This window comes from Haplochromis burtoni, unplaced genomic scaffold (genome assembly GCF_018398535.1).
Source record: "Haplochromis burtoni strain Fernald_Lab_line unplaced genomic scaffold, NCSU_Asbu1 Contig_736, whole genome shotgun sequence".
Classification (NCBI taxonomy): domain Eukaryota; kingdom Metazoa; phylum Chordata; class Actinopteri; order Cichliformes; family Cichlidae; genus Haplochromis; species Haplochromis burtoni.
In genome coordinates this window covers 30,233-54,590 of record NW_024583097.1, presented here as the reverse complement: position 1 = coordinate 54,590, position 24,358 = coordinate 30,233, and the positions used below count along the sequence as shown (strand labels likewise).

The window sequence follows — 24,358 nt, the reverse complement described above, 5'->3', positions numbered from 1 at the left end:
CGCATCAGCACATTAGAACCAAGTTAAATAAACACTAAAAACCAAATGATAAAAATCTAATATTAAAAACATTATGTTAAGTCACAATCACAACAGGCTGTTTTAGAAATCTGTGGAACAAATGATCTGCCATGTTCTCCATGTGAACATGGAGTGTGTGTGTTTTTCATTTGTTTATGGTTAACAGATGGGTTATATACATTGTGACAACAGTCAGCTCATCTTCATTGTGCTCCTGTATTGCAGTGTAGTTAAGCTTCAGGTCATTTGTGTGATACAGCTAAGATGTTGTGCTGTGACTTGTGTAAGTGCACAGGTGTATATTTGTACACGTGTGTGCGTTTGTGTGTTTCATGTGTGCTAATGCTCTTTCTTCACCTCCAAGCTTGGAGTTATTGCAGTGTCATGGGGTCACATTCTCGCTGGTGTGATACTGCACTCAGGCAAAATGCTTAGCCAAACAATCGACTTCTGTGTGATTATTAATGGTGTTATTGCTGCTCAAGGGTCTTTAAAAGGAAGTTATTGTGATGTGAGATATGGCGCTGCAGTTTCCATATCAAAAGTCTTTCTCCACCAGCACAAACAAGTCAAGTTTCTAAACCATATATTATTCCCTGTTGTTAGACTGTCTGGGCAGAGTGCTTTCATTCTTTTTCTTTCTCTGCCTTTCTTTTCTTTCTGTCTTCTTCTCCAGGGAGACATTTTTTCCTTTGTTTTTTTAGGGCTGGGCTAGGGTGGAGAACGCTAGTGTTGCTGGCGTTTAACAGGGCAGCACATCCATGCCAAAAAGTGAGTCCCCAGAGGAGATGCAATAAGATTTCTGCTAGAGGCCCAGCCAGACACTTGACTTATAGATGAAAAAGGAGACGTGGGGAGGATGAACAACAAGGATTAGGGGTGAAGATGAGGGTGTGTTTGGGGTGAAGAAAAGGAAACTTGGTTTGCTCAACAAAAATGAATTTCAGATAACACAAACTGGATATTTTTTCATCTGAACATTAACAGGTGGATGGGGAACTGTGGTTTGGCTTGAGAAAGGAAAACCTCATGAATGAAAGTGTCAGGTCCCAGAACTTTGAATAATTTATAATTGATTATTTTGTTTTTAAGTGTTTATATTTCATCTTTTCGACCCAAAATGCCTCATTTCTTCTAATGTTTCAAGGATGAAGAGTTGGCTTGGCTCAGTTATTAACATAAGAATTTCGCCAATATTATGTTTTCAGTGTTAGTCAGTGTTGGTCAAGTTACTTGAAAAAAGTAATCAGTAACTAATTACTGATTACTTCCCCACAAAAAGTAATCCCATTACTTTACTGATTACTTATTTTCAAAAGAATAATTACTAGTTACTTAGTTACTTTTTAAAAACAGATTTACAACCTGAATAGGTGATAAAGCGATAGATCTTTCAGCCCAATTCTACTTTTTCTGACATAATCCATCATACAAAATGTAATCAAATGGAAAAGTCTCTTTTTAAAACTTGTTTTATTAGTTTTAATCTTTTAACTTTATGCATCAAGCAAAAATTTAATTATATGCAACATTCTCTGACTGGAAGAAATTTGTTTAATATTTAAACCTATTTTCTGCACATTCCAGCACATAAATATTTTTTTTTGTGTTTACACTCAGTCTTTCAAATAGATGCAAGTAAAAACACGATCAAGCGTCCTGTTGCTCTATTTTCACCTGTAAAGCAGGAGTGGCGTAGGCAGAGGTTTACCCTGGTGCAGGTGTGCCCAGCTGCAGGTCTGAAGAATCCGCGAGTTTCTCTGTGAGTTTCCCATTACGTCGTTGCGCACTCGGTGCTTGCTTGGAAGTTTAGGGGTTTTTTCGCTGTAAAAAGAAGTTTTCTTCCCACGCACAACGGACACTAATGTTTTTGTCACTTTTTATGGAATCAAACTCAAAGTAAGGTCAGTACTTCCACGCTTTAAACGCTGCACGCTCATACTCTCTCCTGCACTCGATATATGATCCATTGTTGATCTGCACACAGCTGTTGTCACTAACGGCGCACTCGCTTACGTCACTGTCATGAGACATTCTCGCAAAAAAATCACGGTTTTAGTAACGCAGTAACGCAGCATTCCTACGGGAAAGTAACGGTAATCTAATTACCGTTTTTGCAATAGTAATCCCTTACTTTACTCGTTACTTGAAAAAAGTAATCAGATTACAGTAACGCGTTACTGCCCATCTCTGGTGTTAGTGACGTGTTAAACGTTTTACGAGCATTGACACTAGGGCTGCACGATTAATCGTTAGAAAATCGCGATCTCGATTCATACTTATGTGCGATCTCATTTCCAAATGACAACGATTTAAAAAAAAAAAAAAAAGACGACGACGATTGTACCGCATTTTGATCCGGGACGTACTCTGCATGAAAACAAGCGCTCACTCTTCCTGCTCAACAAATGACAAATAAAAACAAATTAAGCCTACGTGAAAGTGGCAAAAACTGCAGTCCTTTGAGGTGCCTTTTGAGGCTGGCTTCAGTCAATTTCCATAGACTCCGATGTTAAAATGCCTATCTTTGCAGCAGTGAAAAGCAAAAGTACAAAAGTGATGTTGTACTTCCTCCCCTTCATAACAAACCCGAATGGGCTAAAAAGTTATTTTTATAACTACCTGTATCTGTTGGATCCTTTTGGAGCATTTTAGAAGGGATTATTTGACTAATATTTTAGCTTGCTATGGAGATACAGACCATCACACAAGTTTATACTTTGGCTTCAGTGAGTGACTTTTAGCATATATGTGTGTTTGTATGTTTGAGTCACGATTTCTACTGTCTTACCAGAGAAAGGGAAAAAAAATCAGAACAGCCCAGGTTTAAGTCCAAGTCGAGCCCCTTTGCTACAACTCTTCCCCACTCCCTCCCAGCTTTCCTCTCCACTCAACACTAGAGATACTAGAATATAAAAATGACGAGCAGGATACTAATAACAGATTGGCTTTTTCTTGGCATCTTAATTCACTAATAGACATGTACAACCAAAATTCAATAGTGCTCTTTCATTACAGAAATGCCATAATTATGACCAACGCTGTGATGTTGGACGGTGCACTGTCATGTTGTAGTGACACACACTTTCTGTGCTTTGAGAGCATGAGCCAAGTCCTTTTTATGTCCCAGGTTGCTACAGTAATGGGTGCTTACATCAATGCAGCCCTGACACCTGATTGGGCCGGCTGTAACCTATGGCCCATAGTACATAGACTTAGACTGCACTTATGATGTTTCTCCCATCTATAACTGGAAAATCGGCAATACCATCAGTAAAGAAAATAAAAAGGGAAATCAACGAGGTTTTCCATAAGTGTGCAGCCATAGCAGCCAGGCTTGGTCTTTTTTAAAAGTGCTTTCAGGGACGCTTAGAGTGTGGCCTTATAAGGTCTTTACAACTTGACAACATGTCATGCAGTTTCAGTTTCTCTGGCTTGTATTCTGTGTAGGCTGCTTATTAAACTGAGGCTCTAGAAGAAACATTAATAAGCTATGCTACACTCACCTGGGTCATATTAGTGATTTAAAAGAAGGGTTATGTTTTTAAAGCGTTATGAAAACATCTATATTACTACTTATGTGACATCACCAACATCAAAATAGAGAACCTCAGAATCCATTAAACAAGGACACACTCATCAAAAAGCTGTTCCACAGAAGTCGTAGCACTCCATGGGGAACTTTCAAAAACTCCCAACTCCACAGCAATGGAAAAAATATATGTACATTGACGTATGCCGGCCACTAAGCTATTTGTTCCAGTGTTAAACCACATTATCAGATTTGATGTTTGTAGCCACAGTGCTGTTTTAGTACGAGGTGAAACGTCTGAGAAGTGCGACGCAGCCAAGATGGATCACGTCAGGCTGCGCAGTTGATCCCTCACCCTGTTGACTAGATTTGTGGGACTGTGCAGTGCCAACGAGAACACGTCCAAACAAAGCACGTCTCACCCCCACCCTTCAGCTTCACTGCTCATGAGCTCTGCAGTATAATGGCATGAAAATATTTTAACTCCATTTAAGACCACAGTTAATCATTGTGGAATTATGTCAGTATCTTTCTGTTGGTATAATTTCAGCCATTTTTAGTGTCTTTAACACAACTTCGGATTTGATTTCTTTAACCGACACTTTCTTGTTTTCTCTTTCAGACACTGTCTAATTATATTGTCTCATCTTTCTACCTAATATTTTCTGATTTTGACCTGAAAAGTGAAAGACTCCTCAGCAAAACAACGGCAACCACTGTGCCTCTGTTTTGCTCTGTTAGTGTCTATTAAGCGACACTTAGTAATGAAGTAGGCTCAATGCTGCACTGATAACATTGTTAATGGCTTCCTCTAAGTTGTCTTGGACCAGAACAATATCTCCTTCTTCATGTTACAGCAGCTAATTACTTCCTTTTTGTAGTTCTGACAGTGATTAAAGGCAGATGGGGAGATTAATCATTTTGAATTATCGTCACCACCTTTAAAGACTGAAGACAAAAGATCATGGCTGGTATCCTTAATTCCCCTTTGTGTTTGAGGCATGATGGATCGAGTTTTGTATGAATGAGAATGTATGAAAATATTGATACATTTGAATGTAAAACTGGTCTTTTATCTCCTCTCATTATTGATGATGAGAGGAAATAAAGGAAATAATCCCAGGAATAGTGTATAGCATTTTTGTTTGAAAAAACATCTCTGCACAGAAGAACCAGGCGTCATGAATGAAAGCAATTGATGTGCCTGGTGAGTGTTAATGTAGAGGGCTGTTGTTTTGTCAGTTGAATTGCAAGTGCTGAAATGATTGAAGGTTCTAGACCAGATCAGTTCAGTGCCATGTTTCAAAGCAGCTAAAATGTCATTTGAAGTTTCATTATTAAAAGTAGAGGAAACCTGTGTTCACTCTGCAGACTCCAAATAACGGGCCCCCTCCCCTGCCCAGCTCATGTCTTCCGAGAAGGCTACTATGAGGAAGCGGTTCCTTTAGGTCCTGGAAAGGCTCCAGAATACATCACCTCCAGTAAGTGACAAGCTAATATATAAAACACATCAATCATGTAACAGTAGTTATGTTACAGACTTCTGAAGAAAAAAGTGAGTGTGTCCCAAGTTTTTGCGTTACCTGATTTGAATATAAAATGAAGGGCAGTCTATTCATGCCCTCTCAGACTATGACTCGGATGCCATGAGCAGTTCCTATGAGTCGTACGATGAGGAAGAGGAGGATGGGAAGAGCCAGAAGATGCGTCACCAGTGGCCCTCTGAGGAAGCGTCCATGGACCTCGTGAAGGACGCCCGGATTTGTGCATTCCTGCTGCGCAAGAAGCGCTTCGGCCAGTGGACCAAACTCCTATGTGTCATCAAAGACAACAAACTGCTGGTGAGAAAAACTCAGGCATGTTACTGTCTGTGTACGTACAAATGGTGAGCATAAACTGCACTACAAACAGAATCTTTCTCTCCATGCAGTGTTACAAATCCTCCAAAGACCACACTCCCCAAATGGAGCTGAACCTGTCAGTGTGCAGCATCACACACATCCCTAAAGATGGCAAGAAAAAGAAGCACGAACTAAAGATTGTCCACCAAGGTGCAGACGCCCTGGTGCTGGCTGTGCAGAGCAAAGAACAGGCCGAGGAGTGGCTTAAGGTACATCAATAAATCTCAAAACTACTGCTTTTACCATCACACTGGATAGAGACGGTGTTTGTTTGAACTCTTTTTCCCATAAAGATGGAATTTGTACCAATAATGACGAGCTTTGACATCTTTATTGATATGTATCAATAAAGTTGTGGTTTGACGACCATTAGAATAGTTTCCGGATTTTTCAAGGGTGCACACCCAGTCTTTTTTTTTCTACTCAAACGACTCAGTTGAGAAGAGAACTTCAAAGGTTATGCCTGGCAGGCTTTTAAGGGGTAAAGAGTTAATCAGTAGATAAGAGCATTCTGTGTGGCCCAACTTTGAAGCTGACAAGAACACCAGTGCAGCATACTAGCTTTTCTTGGAGCTTTACTAGCTTTACTTGATTGCTGAACATCTAAAATATCTTGGGATCAGCCTTTAAGTTGCTTTCACATGTTTTAGAGAGTGGGTTCAAGTTACTTTTAAAGAATAAAGGGTGTAACTGTCTTGGCTTTCTTCCTCAGGATGGGCCTTTTCCTCGTATTGTATGACTGGTTTGTTGTGAACAGGTGGTTCTGCTGGTTTCTCTCTCATGTGGAGATGTTTGGTTTGCAGTCCTCTGAGTCCTTTCTTCTGCTTCTCTCTCACAGACTCCCCCCCTTCCTTCCCCTGTCTTCTCTTTCACTCTCTGATCTTTCCTTCTGGCAGCTCAACAAGTCCACAAAACAAACCCGCCCCGCTGACATCAAATAAGCTCCGGTACTGCTTTTCTATCCCTGCAACCATTTGTTGTTGGAGAGCACCTCTGTGCTCTGTCTGTTTCAGTTACATTGATGGTGGGTGTCATCTGGTCTTTTTGTTTTAAAAGGAAACCCCCACCCCACATTCTTCCCTCTCATCTCTGCTCCCTTCAGATCTCATATGTATCTCCTGAAATTTATGGTTTCTCAACAACCTATCGTGTGCTATTTTAAGATGCCTCCTAGCGCATTTGTGTGATGGTATTTTTTATAAACATTTGTGGCCTCCAGCAGTTCCAGTGGACTTTTAGACTTGAATATGTGATTTGTCTTCTTGTTTTCCTCCTTGTTAAGAAAACAATCCCTCAAGCATATTTTCCCCATGTACTGATGGAAACACCAGTCTTACTATATGCAGTGTTTCCTTTTGGTCTTTCTCTGGAAGTTTCAGCTGTAGCATGTTTATTGCAGTCAGGAAACAAAGACCCAAACAGTTTGGATTTTTTCTTCTTGATTCAATTACTTGCTCGGCATGGTAATTAGATGTTGTTTATTGATTGGCTGGTGCAGGTAACCTCATCGGGGGGCTGAAGTATCTGCAGGCGGTTTCAACCAGACCCATGAAAATATACAAATCCCTCAACCATCCGAGTGATGGTAATGAGTGCACAAATTGTTGCTTGGAGAAACTGGGTCTGGACACATATTTAGTCAGGTGTCGGGATTGTGGAAACAAATTGAACTGATAGTGCCGTGGCAGGTATTTTGTAACTCTAGCAATTGCTCTGGGATTTTTTGTTTACTTAATTGATGCACATGTAGTTCGTCATGCCACTACAGTTGGCTTTGTTACATGCAGGGTTACGTTCCTTGGCTGGTCTGTGTTCCCTTCAGCTGTGGGGTGTGTAAGAGTGGCATCAAGTCACACAAAGTGGATATGTCCCAGTGTGTCTGCTGCCCCCCTCCTTCTTTGTCTCTTTGTGGTTGCCACAACTGAACATGCAGACTACAATTCAAAACTGCTGGACAGGACAGGTTATTAAAAGAAGAAGGAAAAAATAGTAATTGAGACTGTTTTTGGATATTTTAAGTATTCGTTGTTCCCCCTTAAATTTATTTTTGTCTCTTGAGCTTTGTGTTTTTTGTCCACCTCTCACAAGCTCATCTTTTACCCAGAGAGACATTGAGCTTCAGTAACAGTCATTCTTGAATATTATCGATCTGAATCAAAGAAGTTCAAATTTATTTGGATATTTTTCCCCCACTGGCCAACAGTGAAATAGAAGTCAGCATGAAGTCAGCATGTGAAATAGAAGTCATCGGATTCAACAGAAGGAGCAGCTCTGCTTTGCTCCACAAAAGAAGGAGAGGAAAGAAATGAAAGAAAGCAGGGTGAAGGGAAAGCTGGGAGAGTACCTGAGGCTTTCCAAAGCCCATAGTTTACAATAATGACTCTCCCAGACCCTGTAGGCTAACGATGTGTTTATGGAGCACACATGTCCATATTGTGTCATTGCTTCATTTTCCTTTTCAGTGTTTTTTAATTGTATGGATTCCCCACGCCCTAACTCCTTCTTTGTCTTCATCTTTGCCTGCTGATATAGTCTGACCTCATTTCTTTGTCTCGCTGACTGACTAACTTCTCTTTTCTTTTCTTTGCCTGCATAAATTTTGGGGGAAGTAAGTGGAATGTGCAGTGTTAGTCACAGCTTATCTGCTCAAGTTTCCATTACAGTCCAACCCCTTGTGCAAACTCCTTGACAGTGTATGGTTGTCCTGTGCATGGCAATGCCTTCATCACTTTCAAGATAAGCATTTACAATACATTTATAGCTTGAGCTGTAATGCAACTATTCCAGCATGAGCCTTTAAAATAGGCCTCAATGAATTGTAAAAAAAACCAAAAACCAAAAAAACCAAACAAACCCTGAGACAGACAGATTAGTTTATTTTTAGTTTTGTTTTTGTTTTTTTGCATCAATTGGATAAGTGCTGCCAAAAGCAATCACTCAGAAAACAAAAGGTTTGTGTTGGTTGATTATATCATTTTTTTCTTTTATCTTTTGCCAGACAAACAAACAGACAGACAGACAGAAAACTTTATTTCAAATCCCTTTTAACAGGAAGAGAACCAGGGTCATGGAGGGACAGCCATTTGTAGGTTTGCAGACATTGTAAAGAATGGGTTTCACGTCTATTAAATGCTTCAAGTTGCTTCATCTGTAAAGAAATCAAGCTGTTTTTATACCATAAAATTGCAAAATGTGCACTGCAAGGAGGTGAACAAGCAATGAGCAACAAGTCATCAGTCAACACTATTTTCTTTTTTATTGCAAGTTGTGTTTCAGCACCCATAGTTATAGCCTCCAGTCTCACCACCTCCTCCTCTTTTTGATTTGTAGTGCATTATCAGACCTACGTAGTACACTGGCATGGCAGCAAAAGCCCTCCGAAGGAAAGATAGACATGATGTTGCTGTCTATCCCATTCTCTGGCCTCTTAGCTGCTCTCAGAGCCAAACCCATGGAGCCACAGCCTGTCATTTCCCCCACGAAACCCAGTTATGCTCCTTCCAAGCCAAAACCAATGAGTTGAGGAGCCCAGCGCAGCCAGAGATGGTTCAGACGAGTGGGAGTTTTGTTTTTTTTGTGTGTGTGTGTGTGTGTTGTGTGTGTGTGTGCTGTGTGTGTGAAGTGTGTGTGTGTGTGTGTTGTGTGTGTCGTGCTGCATGTGTGTCAGGGAGTGCATTAGCCAACTTGCGCACACAGCGGTTCAACTGAAATCTCATTTTGCTATACCCACTGTTCATCTGCACTCTCTGTCACTGCCACATGTCTGGGATTGCCAGATCCCATGGTGGGTTGCCAGGTCAGACATCCAATGAGGTCATGGTAAAGCACGCTGGCGCCCTATTCACAGCTCTGCAGATCTCATTCACCCCTACTGGACCTTATTGTGTATGGATTCCATGAATGCAGGCAAAGTCTTTGTGTCTCATGTTTGTTACAGACCTGCCAACCCCCACCCCACCACCAACTACTGCCACACACCACATGCATGCATGCTCTCCCTCCTGCAGTTCATGCACTGCTTGTTGCTCCCTTGGCTGTGATTCAGTAGCATGATGAGATGTGAGAGAGTTCACCATACATGTGGCCTGCATTACCCCAGTCAAACCTTCTAGACTGAAGGAATGAGCTTCTTAATCATGTGGCAATTCAGCGAGGAAATATTTTAGGATTTTTAAATTAGGAATCCACCCACATGGTATGATCAGCAGTCAGGAGCCGTTACAGATGGCGGCATCTGATCTCCCACAGCGGCAATCAAATGTGTGACTGTGGACTTGTTTAATGTGAATGGCAGCCACGTTAGCTAATGGCGTATTTCCTTGTGGTGTTCCTAGGTGATGAGAGAGGTGTGTGTTAATGGGAGCATAGATTTGGATGGAGTTGGATCTGGATCTCCAGTGCATAAACCTGAACTGGAAAAGGTAAACAGAACACACTCACACTGATAGATGATAGTCATTTTAACAGCTTGTTGTATTTTGTTATTAAGCGTTGCTTTTGTAGGGTTTGAATCAGGTTTCAGGTTGGTAGAAGATTTGCGATTTGCGGTTTTATATATCTATCTATCTATCTATTCTAGCTATCTATCTATCTATCTATCTATCTATCTATCTATCTATCTATCTATCTATCTATCTATCTATCATATCTATTATATATACTATCTATATAATAAATATATATATATACATATTATATATTAATATAATATATACTATATTGTGCGTGATGTCATTCAGATGGTACCTTAATTTATTAGCCTTGGCTTACTATTATTTGTGCAATAGATAACTTCATGGAATAGCAGTGTTTTGAATCAAATATCTGTCTTCCCACTGTAATTAACACCAGTTTAGTTTAATAAAATGTGCTTCCAGTGTCAATAAAAGGTTACACGTACTTAATCTGTTAAACCAGGATTTGTTGCTGTTTTTTGAAGCAGACACTTGCTTCTTATGAGCAATTTTCTTTTTTTTCTGTTAACACACTACTGCCTTTCCAATGAACACAGGAAGGAGAAAGATGACATAAGGCTATTGGCCTTAGCCAATAAATTTTCAAACGTCAATAATAGATTATTTGGTTCCAAAACTCCTTAGATGAATGTATTCTTGTAGACATAACCTTGTATTTTCAAAATCACAGTATGTTTTCAGGCGGTGTCTAAAAACATTTACTTCTATATGGCACAGACAGGAAATTTGGATTTCATGGGAAAAAGCAGGTAAAATCACTGTGGACAAACTGCACTCGGCACATGTATGTGTGCCTGACAAACCTCTTCCAACTTGGCATGGCAAACGTAAGCCCAGCCTAATCTCATCTGTAACATGTTGCAGATGTTACTGCAGTGTAATTAGCTGTGTTGATTAGCTTCTTGACTTGTCTGTCCTCAGGAAAGTACAGTTTTGTTCACTATGTACCTTCCTGTACACCCATTCTTTTCTTTCTTCTTCTTTTTTTCTCTGTGGTTGTCCTGCCTCCAGAAGACATCGTGTGACAGGCCAAGCTCAGATGGGGAAGCAACCCATGAGAACGGTCACAGCGACTGCAAGGACCAAGGTGAGAGTCACAACGACAGTTGCTACCAGAAATAAATCATTTTCATCCATTTTAGTTTGTGCTTAAAACAAAAAGGTCTGAACAATCTCTGTGTTATGAGTAACAACAACTACAACAACTGCAATTCTGGATCTCTGGTCAAGGTGAATGAAGACCAGTAGTTGCCCTTTATGGTGCCAAACAGAAAGTATCTTTTCATCTGGATGCCATGGATTAAATAAAATCAGCTTTGAGCTTGCATGTCAACAGATCCATGACAGATGAACAATCTAATGAAGACTGTGTGATTGAGCTAAAAGCTTGTTTTCATAGTGCCATTCCGATCACATTGCATTCACATAGTACCTTTAATCATAGCCCCATGGCACAGTACAACATCAATAATAAAATTCAGTGAGGGACAGGAGTTATTAAAACTGGTGTTTCTTGGAACCGTAAAGAATTGTTCTCAGGCTGAATGGCTGTCTTTCTCACGTAATCTCCCTCATAATTCAGAGAGGAATCTCTGCAAGCTGTGGAAAGGTCAGCCTTTATTGAAGGCTGAAGAATGAGCATTTGGATTTATTTAACATGCTTTTACATGGGGATGGTCTTTCCTCACTCAACTAAAAGCCAAAACAAAGAGATACCGTTGAAATATTCTCAGATTATTTACCGTGTGTTTTCTCAGCTGGCAAAATTCTTCTGGGAGAGAAAACTCATTTTACTTGTCAGCTCAGTTATTTGGATTGTCAACTAAAATTTAACACTCTTGTTTTTTTGCTCTGTTTAGATTGGTGAATTTTTCCAGAATTGTATCTGAAACAAATTTCCCACCAGCAGTTGATTTAAAGTCTAACAACCAATTGGGTTTCGAGATTTGAAAACATTTGGTTGTGCAAGACATTTTTCTGTGTTGCTTCCATGAAATTATGAGATCTGGGCCCTGTTTCAGGAAGCCGGTTTAGTGGAAAAACTGAGTAAGTATACCCTGAGTTAACGAAAACTCTGGGTTTTCGGTTTCACAAAGCGAGTTCAGCTGAAGCCTGAGTGAGTCACTATGACGACACACTCCGTGAAGCTAACCTGCCCCCTAGCAGGTTTACTACAACTAACCCTGACTGTCTCCGCCCCTTTGTCGGAAACCTGACAGTAGGAAGTGTCAGACATGGCGTGTCCCTTCCTTGAAGAGCCAGTAGATCGTGAAGCCCAAATTCTCCGCAGAGCTCTCCGCCGGGAGAGAGTGATCAGATCGCGTTTGGACATTTTATCATTTCCTGATGAGTTTCTGTGCGAACGTTACCGTTTCTCAGCACAATCTATAAGTTATTTGAATAACATCCTCAGGCCATATATTACGCATGTGCACATCGCGGACATGCTCTCAGTTCTGATCTAATATTAAAAACATTATGTTAAGTCACAATCACAACAGGCTGTTTTAGAAATCTGTGGAACAAATGATCTGCCATGTTCTCCATGTGAACATGGAGTGTGTGTGTTTTTCATTTGTTTATGGTTAACAGATGGGTTATATACATTGTGACAACAGTCAGCTCATCTTCATTGTGCTCCTGTATTGCAGTGTAGTTAAGCTTCAGGTCATTTGTGTGATACAGCTAAGATGTTGTGCTGTGACTTGTGTAAGTGCACAGGTGTATATTTGTACACGTGTGTGCGTTTGTGTGTTTCATGTGTGCTAATGCTCTTTCTTCACCTCCAAGCTTGGAGTTATTGCAGTGTCATGGGGTCACATTCTCGCTGGTGTGATACTGCACTCAGGCAAAATGCTTAGCCAAACAATCGACTTCTGTGTGATTATTAATGGTGTTATTGCTGCTCAAGGGTCTTTAAAAGGAAGTTATTGTGATGTGAGATATGGCGCTGCAGTTTCCATATCAAAAGTCTTTCTCCACCAGCACAAACAAGTCAAGTTTCTAAACCATATATTATTCCCTGTTGTTAGACTGTCTGGGCAGAGTGCTTTCATTCTTTTTCTTTCTCTGCCTTTCTTTTCTTTCTGTCTTCTTCTCCAGGGAGACATTTTTTCCTTTGTTTTTTTAGGGCTGGGCTAGGGTGGAGAACGCTAGTGTTGCTGGCGTTTAACAGGGCAGCACATCCATGCCAAAAAGTGAGTTCACCAAACTGCTGTTTCCCCAGAGGAGATGCAATAAGATTTCTGCTAGAGGCCCAGCCAGACACTTGACTTATAGATGAAAAAGGAGACGTGGGGAGGATGAACAACAAGGATTAGGGGTGAAGATGAGGGTGTGTTTGGGGTGAAGAAAAGGAAACTTGGTTTGCTCAACAAAAATGAATTTCAGATAACACAAACTGGATATTTTTTCATCTGAACATTAACAGGTGGATGGGGAACTGTGGTTTGGCTTGAGAAAGGAAAACCTCATGAATGAAAGTGTCAGGTCCCAGAACTTTGAATAATTTATAATTGATTATTTTGTTTTTAAGTGTTTATATTTCATCTTTTCGACCCAAAATGCCTCATTTCTTCTAATGTTTCAAGGATGAAGAGTTGGCTTGGCTCAGTTATTAACATAAGAATTTCGCCAATATTATGTTTTCAGTGTTAGTCAGTGTTGGTCAAGTTACTTGAAAAAGTAATCAGTAACTAATTACTGATTACTTCCCCAAAAAAGTAATCCCATTCCTTTACTGATTACTTATTTTCAAAAGTAATTAATTACTTAGTTATTTAGTTACTTTTTAAAAACACGATTTACAACCTGAAGAGGTGATAAAGCGATAGATCTTTCAGCCCAATTCTACTTTTTCTACATAATCCATCATACAAAATGTAATCAGATGAAAAGTCTCTTTTTAAAACTTGTTTTATTAGTTTTAATCTTTTAACTTTATGCATCAAGCAAATATTTAATTATATGCAACATTTTCTGACTGGAAGAAATTTGTTTAATATTTAAACCTATTTTCTGCACATTCCAGCACATAAAATATTTTTTTTTTGTGTTTACACTCAGTCTTTCAAATAGATGCAAGTAAAACACAGCAGAAATAGCGGTCCTGTTGCTCTATTTTCACCTGTAAAGCAGGAGTGGCGGTAGGCGAGGTTTACCCTGGTGCAGGTGTGCCGCAGTGCGTCTGAAGAATCCGCGAGTTTCTCTGTGAGTTTCCCATTACGTCGTTGCGCACTCGGTGCTTGCTTGGAAGTTTAGGGGTTTTTTCGCTGTAAAAAGAAGTTTTCTTCCCACGCACAACGGACACTAATGTTTTTGTCACTTTTTATGGAATCAAACTCAAAGTAAGGTCAGTACTTCCACGCTTTAAACGCTGCACGCTCATACTCTCTCCTGCACTCGATATATGATCCATTGTTGATCTGCACACAGCTGTTGTCACTAACGGCGCACTCGCTTACGTCACTGTCATGAGACATTCTCGCAAAAAAATCACGGTTTTAGTAACGCAGTAACGCAGCTTCCTACGGGAAAGTAACGGTAATCTAATTACCGTTTTTGCAATAGTAATCCCTTACTTTACTCGTTACTTGAAAAAAGTAATCAGATTACAGTAACGCGTTACTGCCCATCTCTGGTGTTAGTGACGTGTTAAACGTTTTACGAGCATTGACACTAGGGCTGCACGATTAATCGTTAGAAAATCGCGATCTCGATTCATACTTATGTGCGATCTCATTTCCAAATGACAACGATTTAAAAAAAAAAAAAAAGACGACGACGATTGTACCGCATTTTGATCCGGGACGTACTCTGCATGAAAACAAGCGCTCACTCTTCCTGCTCAACAAATGACAAATAAAAACAAATTAAGCCTACGTGAAAGTGGCAAAAACTGCAGTCCTTTGAGGTGCTTTTTGAGGCTGGCTTCAGTCAATTTCCATAGACTCCGATGTTAAAATGCCTATCTTTGCAGCAGTGAAAAGCAAAAGTACAAAAGTGATGTTGTACTTCCTCCCCTTCATAACAAACCCGAATGGGCTAAAAAGTTATTTTTATAACTACCTGTATCTGTTGGATCCTTTTGGAGCATTTTAGAAGGGATTATTTGACTAATATTTTAGCTTGCTATGGAGATACAGACCATCACACAAGTTTATACTTTGGCTTCAGTGAGTGACTTTTAGCATATATGTGTGTTTGTATGTTTGAGTCACGATTTCTACTGTCTTACCAGAGAAAGGGAAAAAAAATCAGAACAGCCCAGGTTTAAGTCCAAGTCGAGCCCCTTTGCTACAACTCTTCCCCACTCCCTCCCAGCTTTCCTCTCCACTCAACACTAGAGATACTAGAATATAAAAATGACGAGCAGGATACTAATAACAGATTGGCTTTTTCTTGGCATCTTAATTCACTAATAGACATGTACAACCAAAATTCAATAGTGCTCTTTCATTACAGAAATGCCATAATTATGACCAACGCTGTGATGTTGGACGGTGCACTGTCATGTTGTAGTGACACACACTTTCTGTGCTTTGAGAGCATGAGCCAAGTCCTTTTTATGTCCCAGGTTGCTACAGTAATGGGTGCTTACATCAATGCAGCCCTGACACCTGATTGGGCCGGCTGTAACCTATGGCCCATAGTACATAGACTTAGACTGCACTTATGATGTTTCTCCCATCTATAACTGGAAAATCGGCAATACCATCAGTAAAGAAAATAAAAAGGGAAATCAACGAGGTTTTCCATAAGTGTGCAGCCATAGCAGCCAGGCTTGGTCTTTTTTAAAAGTGCTTTCAGGGACGCTTAGAGTGTGGCCTTATAAGGTCTTTACAACTTGACAACATGTCATGCAGTTTCAGTTTCTCTGGCTTGTATTCTGTGTAGGCTGCTTATTAAACTGAGGCTCTAGAAGAAACATTAATAAGCTATGCTACACTCACCTGGGTCATATTAGTGATTTAAAAGAAGGGTTATGTTTTTAAAGCGTTATGAAAACATCTATATTACTACTTATGTGACATCACCAACATCAAAATAGAGAACCTCAGAATCCATTAAACAAGGACACACTCATCAAAAAGCTGTTCCACAGAAGTCGTAGCACTCCATGGGGAACTTTCAAAAACTCCCAACTCCACAGCAATGGAAAAAATATATGTACATTGACGTATGCCGGCCACTAAGCTATTTGTTCCAGTGTTAAACCACATTATCAGATTTGATGTTTGTAGCCACAGTGCTGTTTTAGTACGAGGTGAAACGTCTGAGAAGTGCGACGCAGCCAAGATGGATCACGTCAGGCTGCGCAGTTGATCCCTCACCCTGTTGACTAGATTTGTGGGACTGTGCAGTGCCAACGAGAACACGTCCAAACAAAGCACGTCTCACCCCCACCCTTCAGCTTCACTGCTCATGAGCTCTGCAGTATAATGGCATGAAAATATTTTAACTCCATTTAAGACCACAGTTAATCATTGTGGAATTATGTCAGTATCTTTCTGTTGGTATAATTTCAGCCATTTTTAGTGTCTTTAACACAACTTCGGATTTGATTTCTTTAACCGACACTTTCTTGTTTTCTCTTTCAGACACTGTCTAATTATATTGTCTCATCTTTCTACCTAATATTTTCTGATTTTGACCTGAAAAGTGAAAGACTCCTCAGCAAAACAACGGCAACCACTGTGCCTCTGTTTTGCTCTGTTAGTGTCTATTAAGCGACACTTAGTAATGAAGTAGGCTCAATGCTGCACTGATAACATTGTTAATGGCTTCCTCTAAGTTGTCTTGGACCAGAACAATATCTCCTTCTTCATGTTACAGCAGCTAATTACTTCCTTTTTGTAGTTCTGACAGTGATTAAAGGCAGATGGGGAGATTAATCATTTTGAATTATCGTCACCACCTTTAAAGACTGAAGACAAAAGATCATGGCTGGTATCCTTAATTCCCCTTTGTGTTTGAGGCATGATGGATCGAGTTTTGTATGAATGAGAATGTATGAAAATATTGATACATTTGAATGTAAAACTGGTCTTTTATCTCCTCTCATTATTGATGATGAGAGGAAATAAAGGAAATAATCCCAGGAATAGTGTATAGCATTTTTGTTTGAAAAAACATCTCTGCACAGAAGAGCCAGGCGTCATGAATGAAAGCAATTGATGTGCCTGGTGAGTGTTAATGTAGAGGGCTGTTGTTTTGTCAGTTGAATTGCAAGTGCTGAAATGATTGAAGGTTCTAGACCAGATCAGTTCAGTGCCATGTTTCAAAGCAGCTAAAATGTCATTTGAAGTTTCATTATTAAAAGTAGAGGAAACCTGTGTTCACTCTGCAGACTCCAAATAACGGGCCCCCTCCCCTGCCCAGCTCATCTCTTCCAGAAGGCTACTATGAGGAAGCGGTTCCTTTAGGTCCTGGAAAGGCTCCAGAATACATCACCTCCAGTAAGTGACAAGCTAATGTATAAAACACATCAATCATGTAACAGTAGTTATGTTACAGACTTCTGAAGAAAAAAGTGAGTGTGTCCCAAGTTTTTGCGTTACCTGATTTGAATATAAAATGAAGGGCAGTCTATTCATGCCCTCTCAGACTATGACTCGGATGCCATGAGCAGTTCCTATGAGTCGTACGATGAGGAAGAGGAGGATGGGAAGAGCCAGAAGATGCGTCACCAGTGGCCCTCTGAGGAAGCGTCCATGGACCTCGTGAAGGACGCCCGGATTTGTGCATTCCTGCTGCGCAAGAAGCGCTTCGGCCAGTGGACCAAACTCCTATGTGTCATCAAAGACAACAAACTGCTGGTGAGAAAAACTCAGGCATGTTACTGTCTGTGTACGTACAAATGGTGAGCATAAACTGCACTACAAACAGAATCTTTCTCTCCATGCAGTGTTACAAATCCTCCAAAGACCACACTCCCCAAATGGAGCTGAACCTGTCAGTGTGCAGCATCACACACATCCCTAAAGATGGCAAGAAAAAGAAGCACGAACTAAAGATTGTCCACCAAGGTGCAGACGCCCTGGTGCTGGCTGTGCAGAGCAAAGAACAGGCCGAGGAGTGGCTTAAGGTACATCAATAAATCTCAAAACTACTGCTTTTACCATCACACTGGATAGAGACGGTGTTTGTTTGAACTCTTTTTCCCATAAAGATGGAATTTGTACCAATAATGACGAGCTTTGACATCTTTATTGATATGTATCAATAAAGTTGTGGTTTGACGACCATTAGAATAGTTTCCGGATTTTTCAAGGGTGCACACCCAGTCTTTTTTTTTCTACTCAAACGACTCAGTTGAGAAGAGAACTTCAAAGGTTATGCCTGGCAGGCTTTTAAGGGGTAAAGAGTTAATCAGTAGATAAGAGCATTCTGTGTGGCCCAACTTTGAAGCTGACAAGAACACCAGTGCAGCATACTAGCTTTTCTTGGAGCTTTACTAGCTTTACTTGATTGCTGAACATCTAAAATATCTTGGGATCAGCCTTTAAGTTGCTTTCACATGTTTTAGAGAGTGGGTTCAAGTTACTTTTAAAGAATAAAGGGTGTAACTGTCTTGGCTTTCTTCCTCAGGATGGGCCTTTTCCTCGTATTGTATGACTGGTTTGTTGTGAACAGGTGGTTCTGCTGGTTTCTCTCTCATGTGGAGATGTTTGGTTTGCAGTCCTCTGAGTCCTTTCTTCTGCTTCTCTCTCACAGACTCCCCCCCTTCCTTCCCCTGTCTTCTCTTTCACTCTCTGATCTTTCCTTCTGGCAGCTCAACAAGTCCACAAAACAAACCCGCCCCGCTGACATCAAATAAGCTCCGGTACTGCTTTTCTATCCCTGCAACCATTTGTTGTTGGAGAGCACCTCTGTGCTCTGTCTGTTTCAGTTACATTGATGGTGGGTGTCATCTGGTCTTTTTGTTTTAAAAGGAAACCCCCACCCCACATTCTTCCCTCTCATCTCTGCTCCCTTCAGATCTCATATGTATCTCCTGAAATTTATGGTTTCTCAACAACCTATCGTGTGCTATTTTAAGATGCCTCCTAGCGCATTTGTGTGATGGTATTTTTTATAAACATTTGTGGCCTCCAGCAGTTCCAGTGGACTTTTAGACTTGAATATGTGATTTGTCTTCTTGTTTTCCTCCTTGTTAAGAAAACAATCCCTCAAGCATATTTTCCCCATGTACTGATGGAAACACCAGTCTTACTATATGCAGTGTTTCCTTTTGGTCTTTCTCTGGAAGTTTCAGCTGTAGCATGTTTATTGCAGTCAGGAAACAAAGACCCAAACAGTTTGGATTTTTTCTTCTTGATTCAATTACTTGCTCGGCATGGTAATTAGATGTTGTTTATTGATTGGCTGGTGCAGGTAACCTCATCGGGGGGCTGAAGTATCTGCAGGCGGTTTCAACCAGACCCATGAAAATATACAAATCCCTCAACCATCCGAGTGATGGTAATGAGTGCACAAATTGTTGCTTGGAGAAACTGGGTCTGGACACATATTTAGTCAGGTGTCGGGATTGTGGAAACAAATTGAACTGATAGTGCCGTGGCAGGTATTTTGTAACTCTAGCAATTGCTCTGGGATTTTTTGTTTACTTAATTGATGCACATGTAGTTCGTCATGCCACTACAGTTGGCTTTGTTACATGCAGGGTTACGTTCCTTGGCTGGTCTGTGTTCCCTTCAGCTGTGGGGTGTGTAAGAGTGGCATCAAGTCACACAAAGTGGATATGTCCCAGTGTGTCTGCTGCCCCCCTCCCTCTTTGTCTCTTTGTGGTTGCCACAACTGAACATGCAGACTACAATTCAAAACTGCTGGACAGGACAGGTTATTAAAAGAAGAAGGAAAAAATAGTAATTGAGACTGTTTTTGGATATTTTAAGTATTCGTTGTTCCCCCTTAAATTTATTTTTGTCTCTTGAGCTTTGTGTTTTTTGTCCACCTCTCACAAGCTCATCTTTTACCCAGAGAGACATTGAGCTTCAGTAACAGTCATTCTTGAATATTATCGATCTGAATCAAAGAAGTTCAAATTTATTTGGATATTTTTCCCCCACTGGCCAACAGTGAAATAGAAGTCAGCATGAAGTCAGCATGTGAAATAGAAGTCATCGGATTCAACAGAAGGAGCAGCTCTGCTTTGCTCCACAAAAGAAGGAGAGGAAAGAAATGAAAGAAAGCAGGGTGAAGGGAAAGCTGGGAGAGTACCTGAGGCTTTCCAAAGCCCATAGTTTACAATAATGACTCTCCCAGACCCTGTAGGCTAACGATGTGTTTATGGAGCACACATGTCCATATTGTGTCATTGCTTCATTTTCCTTTTCAGTGTTTTTTAATTGTATGGATTCCCCACGCCCTAACTCCTTCTTTGTCTTCATCTTTGCCTGCTGATATAGTCTGACCTCATTTCTTTGTCTCGCTGACTGACTAACTTCTCTTTTCTTTTCTTTGCCTGCATAAATTTTGGGGGAAGTAAGTGGAATGTGCAGTGTTAGTCACAGCTTATCTGCTCAAGTTTCCATTACAGTCCAACCCCTTGTGCAAACTCCTTGACAGTGTATGGTTGTCCTGTGCATGGCAATGCCTTCATCACTTTCAAGATAAGCATTTACAATACATTTATAGCTTGAGCTGTAATGCAACTATTCCAGCATGAGCCTTTAAAATAGGCCTCAATGAATTGTAAAAAAAACCAAAAACCAAAAAAACCAAACAAACCCTGAGACAGACAGATTAGTTTATTTTTAGTTTTGTTTTTGTTTTTTTGCATCAATTGGATAAGTGCTGCCAAAAGCAATCACTCAGAAAACAAAAGGTTTGTGTTGGTTGATTATATCATTTTTTTCTTTTATCTTTTGCCAGACAAACAAACAGACAGACAGACAGAAAACTTTATTTCAAATCCCTTTTAACAGGAAGAGAACCAGGGTCATGGAGGGACAGCCATTTGTAGGTTTGCAGACATTGTAAAGAATGGGTTTCACGTCTATTAAATGCTTCAAGTTGCTTCATCTGTAAAGAAATCAAGCTGTTTTTATACCATAAAATTGCAAAATGTGCACTGCAAGGAGGTGAACAAGCAATGAGCAACAAGTCATCAGTCAACACTATTTTCTTTTTTATTGCAAGTTGTGTTTCAGCACCCATAGTTATAGCCTCCAGTCTCACCACCTCCTCCTCTTTTTGATTTGTAGTGCATTATCAGACCTACGTAGTACACTGGCATGGCAGCAAAAGCCCTCCGAAGGAAAGATAGACATGATGTTGCTGTCTATCCCATTCTCTGGCCTCTTAGCTGCTCTCAGAGCCAAACCCATGGAGCCACAGCCTGTCATTTCCCCCACGAAACCCAGTTATGCTCCTTCCAAGCCAAAACCAATGAGTTGAGGAGCCCAGCGCAGCCAGAGATGGTTCAGACGAGTGGGAGTTTGTGTGTGTGTGTGTGTGTGTGTGTGTGTGTGTGTGTGTGTGTGTGTGTGAAGTGTGGTGTGTGTGTGTGTGTGTGTTCTGCATGTGTGTCAGGGAGTGCATTAGCCAACTTGCGCACACAGCGGTTCAACTGAAATCTCATTTTGCTATACCCACTGTTCATCTGCACTCTCTGTCACTGCCACATGTCTGGGATTGCCAGATCCCATGGTGGGTTGCCAGGTCAGACATCCAATGAGGTCATGGTAAAGCACGCTGGCGCCCTATTCACAGCTCTGCAGATCTCATTCACCCCTACTGGACCTTATTGTGTATGGATTCCATGAATGCAGGCAAAGTCTTTGTGTCTCATGTTTGTTACAGACCTGCCAACCCCCACCCCACCACCAACTACTGCCACACACCACATGCATGCATGCTCTCCCTCCTGCAGTTCATGCACTGCTTGTTGCTCCCTTGGCTGTGATTCAGTAGCATGATGAGATGTGAGAGAGTTCACCATACATGTGGCCTGCATTACCCCAGTCAAACCTTCTAGACTGAAGGAATGAGCTTCTTAATCATGTGGCAATTCAGCGAGGAAATATTTTAGGATTTTTAAATTAGGAATCCACCCACATGGTATGATCAGCAGTCAGGAGCCGTTACAGATGGCGGCATCTGATCTCCCACAGCGGCAATCAAATGTGTGACTGTGGACTTGTTTAATGTGAATGGCAGCCACGTTAGCTAATGGCGTATTTCCTTGTGGTGTTCCTAGGTGATGAGAGAGGTGTGTGTTAATGGGAGCATAGATTTGGATGGAGTTGGATCTGGATCTCCAGTGCATAAACCTGAACTGGAAAAGGTAAACAGAACACACTCACACTGATAGATGATAGTCATTTTAACAGCTTGTTGTATTTTGTTATTAAGCGTTGCTTTTGTAGGGTTTGAATCAGGTTTCAGGTTGGTAGAAGATTTGCGATTTGCGGTTTTATATATCTATCTATCTATCTATCTAGCTATCTATCTATCTATCTATCTATCTATCTATCTATCTATCTATCTATCTATCTATCTATCTATCTATATATATATATATCTATCTATCTATAATAAAATATTATATACTATATAATATATATATATATATTGTGCGTGATGTCATTCAGATGGTACCTTAATTTATTAGCCTTGGCTTACTATTATTTGTGCAATAGATAACTTCATGGAATAGCAGTGTTTTGAATCAAATATCTGTCTTCCCACTGTAATTAACACCAGTTTAGTTTAATAAAATGTGCTTCCAGTGTCAATAAAAGGTTACACGTACTTAATCTGTTAAACCAGGATTTGTTGCTGTTTTTTGAAGCAGACACTTGCTTCTTATGAGCAATTTTCTTTTTTTTCTGTTAACACACTACTGCCTTTCCAATGAACACAGGAAGGAGAAAGATGACATAAGGCTATTGGCCTTAGCCAATAAATTTTCAAACGTCAATAATAGATTATTTGGTTCCAAAACTCCTTAGATGAATGTATTCTTGTAGACATAACCTTGTATTTTCAAAATCACAGTATGTTTTCAGGCGGTGTCTAAAAACATTTACTTCTATATGGCACAGACAGGAAATTTGGATTTCATGGGAAAAAGCAGGTAAAATCACTGTGGACAAACTGCACTCGGCACATGTATGTGTGCCTGACAAACCTCTTCCAACTTGGCATGGCAAACGTAAGCCCAGCCTAATCTCATCTGTAACATGTTGCAGATGTTACTGCAGTGTAATTAGCTGTGTTGATTAGCTTCTTGACTTGTCTGTCCTCAGGAAAGTACAGTTTTGTTCACTATGTACCTTCCTGTACACCCATTCTTTTCTTTCTTCTTCTTTTTTTCTCTGTGGTTGTCCTGCCTCCAGAAGACATCGTGTGACAGGCCAAGCTCAGATGGGGAAGCAACCCATGAGAACGGTCACAGCGACTGCAAGGACCAAGGTGAGAGTCACAACGACAGTTGCTACCAGAAATAAATCATTTTCATCCATTTTAGTTTGTGCTTAAAACAAAAAGGTCTGAACAATCTCTGTGTTATGAGTAACAACAACTACAACAACTGCAATTCTGGATCTCTGGTCAAGGTGAATGAAGACCAGTAGTTGCCCTTTATGGTGCCAAACAGAAAGTATCTTTTCATCTGGATGCCATGGATTAAATAAAATCAGCTTTGAGCTTGCATGTCAACAGATCCATGACAGATGAACAATCTAATGAAGACTGTGTGATTGAGCTAAAAGCTTGTTTTCATAGTGCCATTCCGATCACATTGCATTCACATAGTACCTTTAATCATAGCCCCATGGCACAGTACAACATCAATAATAAAATTCAGTGAGGGACAGGAGTTATTAAAACTGGTGTTTCTTGGAACCGTAAAGAATTGTTCTCAGGCTGAATGGCTGTCTTTCTCACGTAATCTCCCTCATAATTCAGAGAGGAATCTCTGCAAGCTGTGGAAAGGTCAGCCTTTATTGAAGGCTGAAGAATGAGCATTTGGATTTATTTAACATGCTTTTACATGGGGATGGTCTTTCCTCACTCAACTAAAAGCCAAAACAAAGAGATACCGTTGAAATATTCTCAGATTATTTACCGTGTGTTTTCTCAGCTGGCAAAATTCTTCTGGGAGAGAAAACTCATTTTACTTGTCAGCTCAGTTATTTGGATTGTCAACTAAAATTTAACACTCTTGTTTTTTTGCTCTGTTTAGATTGGTGAATTTTTCCAGAATTGTATCTGAAACAAATTTCCCACCAGCAGTTGATTTAAAGTCTAACAACCAATTGGGTTTCGAGATTTGAAAACATTTGGTTGTGCAAGACATTTTTCTGTGTTGCTTCCATGAAATTATGAGATCTGGGCCCTGTTTCAGGAAGCCGGTTTAGTGGAAAATCTGAGTAAGTATACCCTGAGTTAACGAAAACTCTGGGTTTTCGGTTTCACAAAGC

The 24,358-nt window shown here is 40.4% G+C and overlaps 1 protein-coding gene across 1 annotated transcript in view; it reads left to right on the top strand.

Annotated features, from left to right (window-relative positions):
- Nucleotides 1-24,358, top strand: part of afap1 (actin filament associated protein 1) — a gene marked incomplete at its 5' end in the record, with an annotated part of 65,021 nt that overhangs the window by 12,274 nt on the left and 28,389 nt on the right. Inside the window, 5 exon segments of the mRNA XM_042215494.1 lie at nucleotides 17,278-17,386; nucleotides 17,535-17,746; nucleotides 17,836-18,015; nucleotides 22,132-22,218; nucleotides 23,273-23,348. Coding sequence (XP_042071428.1) covers nucleotides 17,278-17,386; nucleotides 17,535-17,746; nucleotides 17,836-18,015; nucleotides 22,132-22,218; nucleotides 23,273-23,348 — 664 coding nt within the window.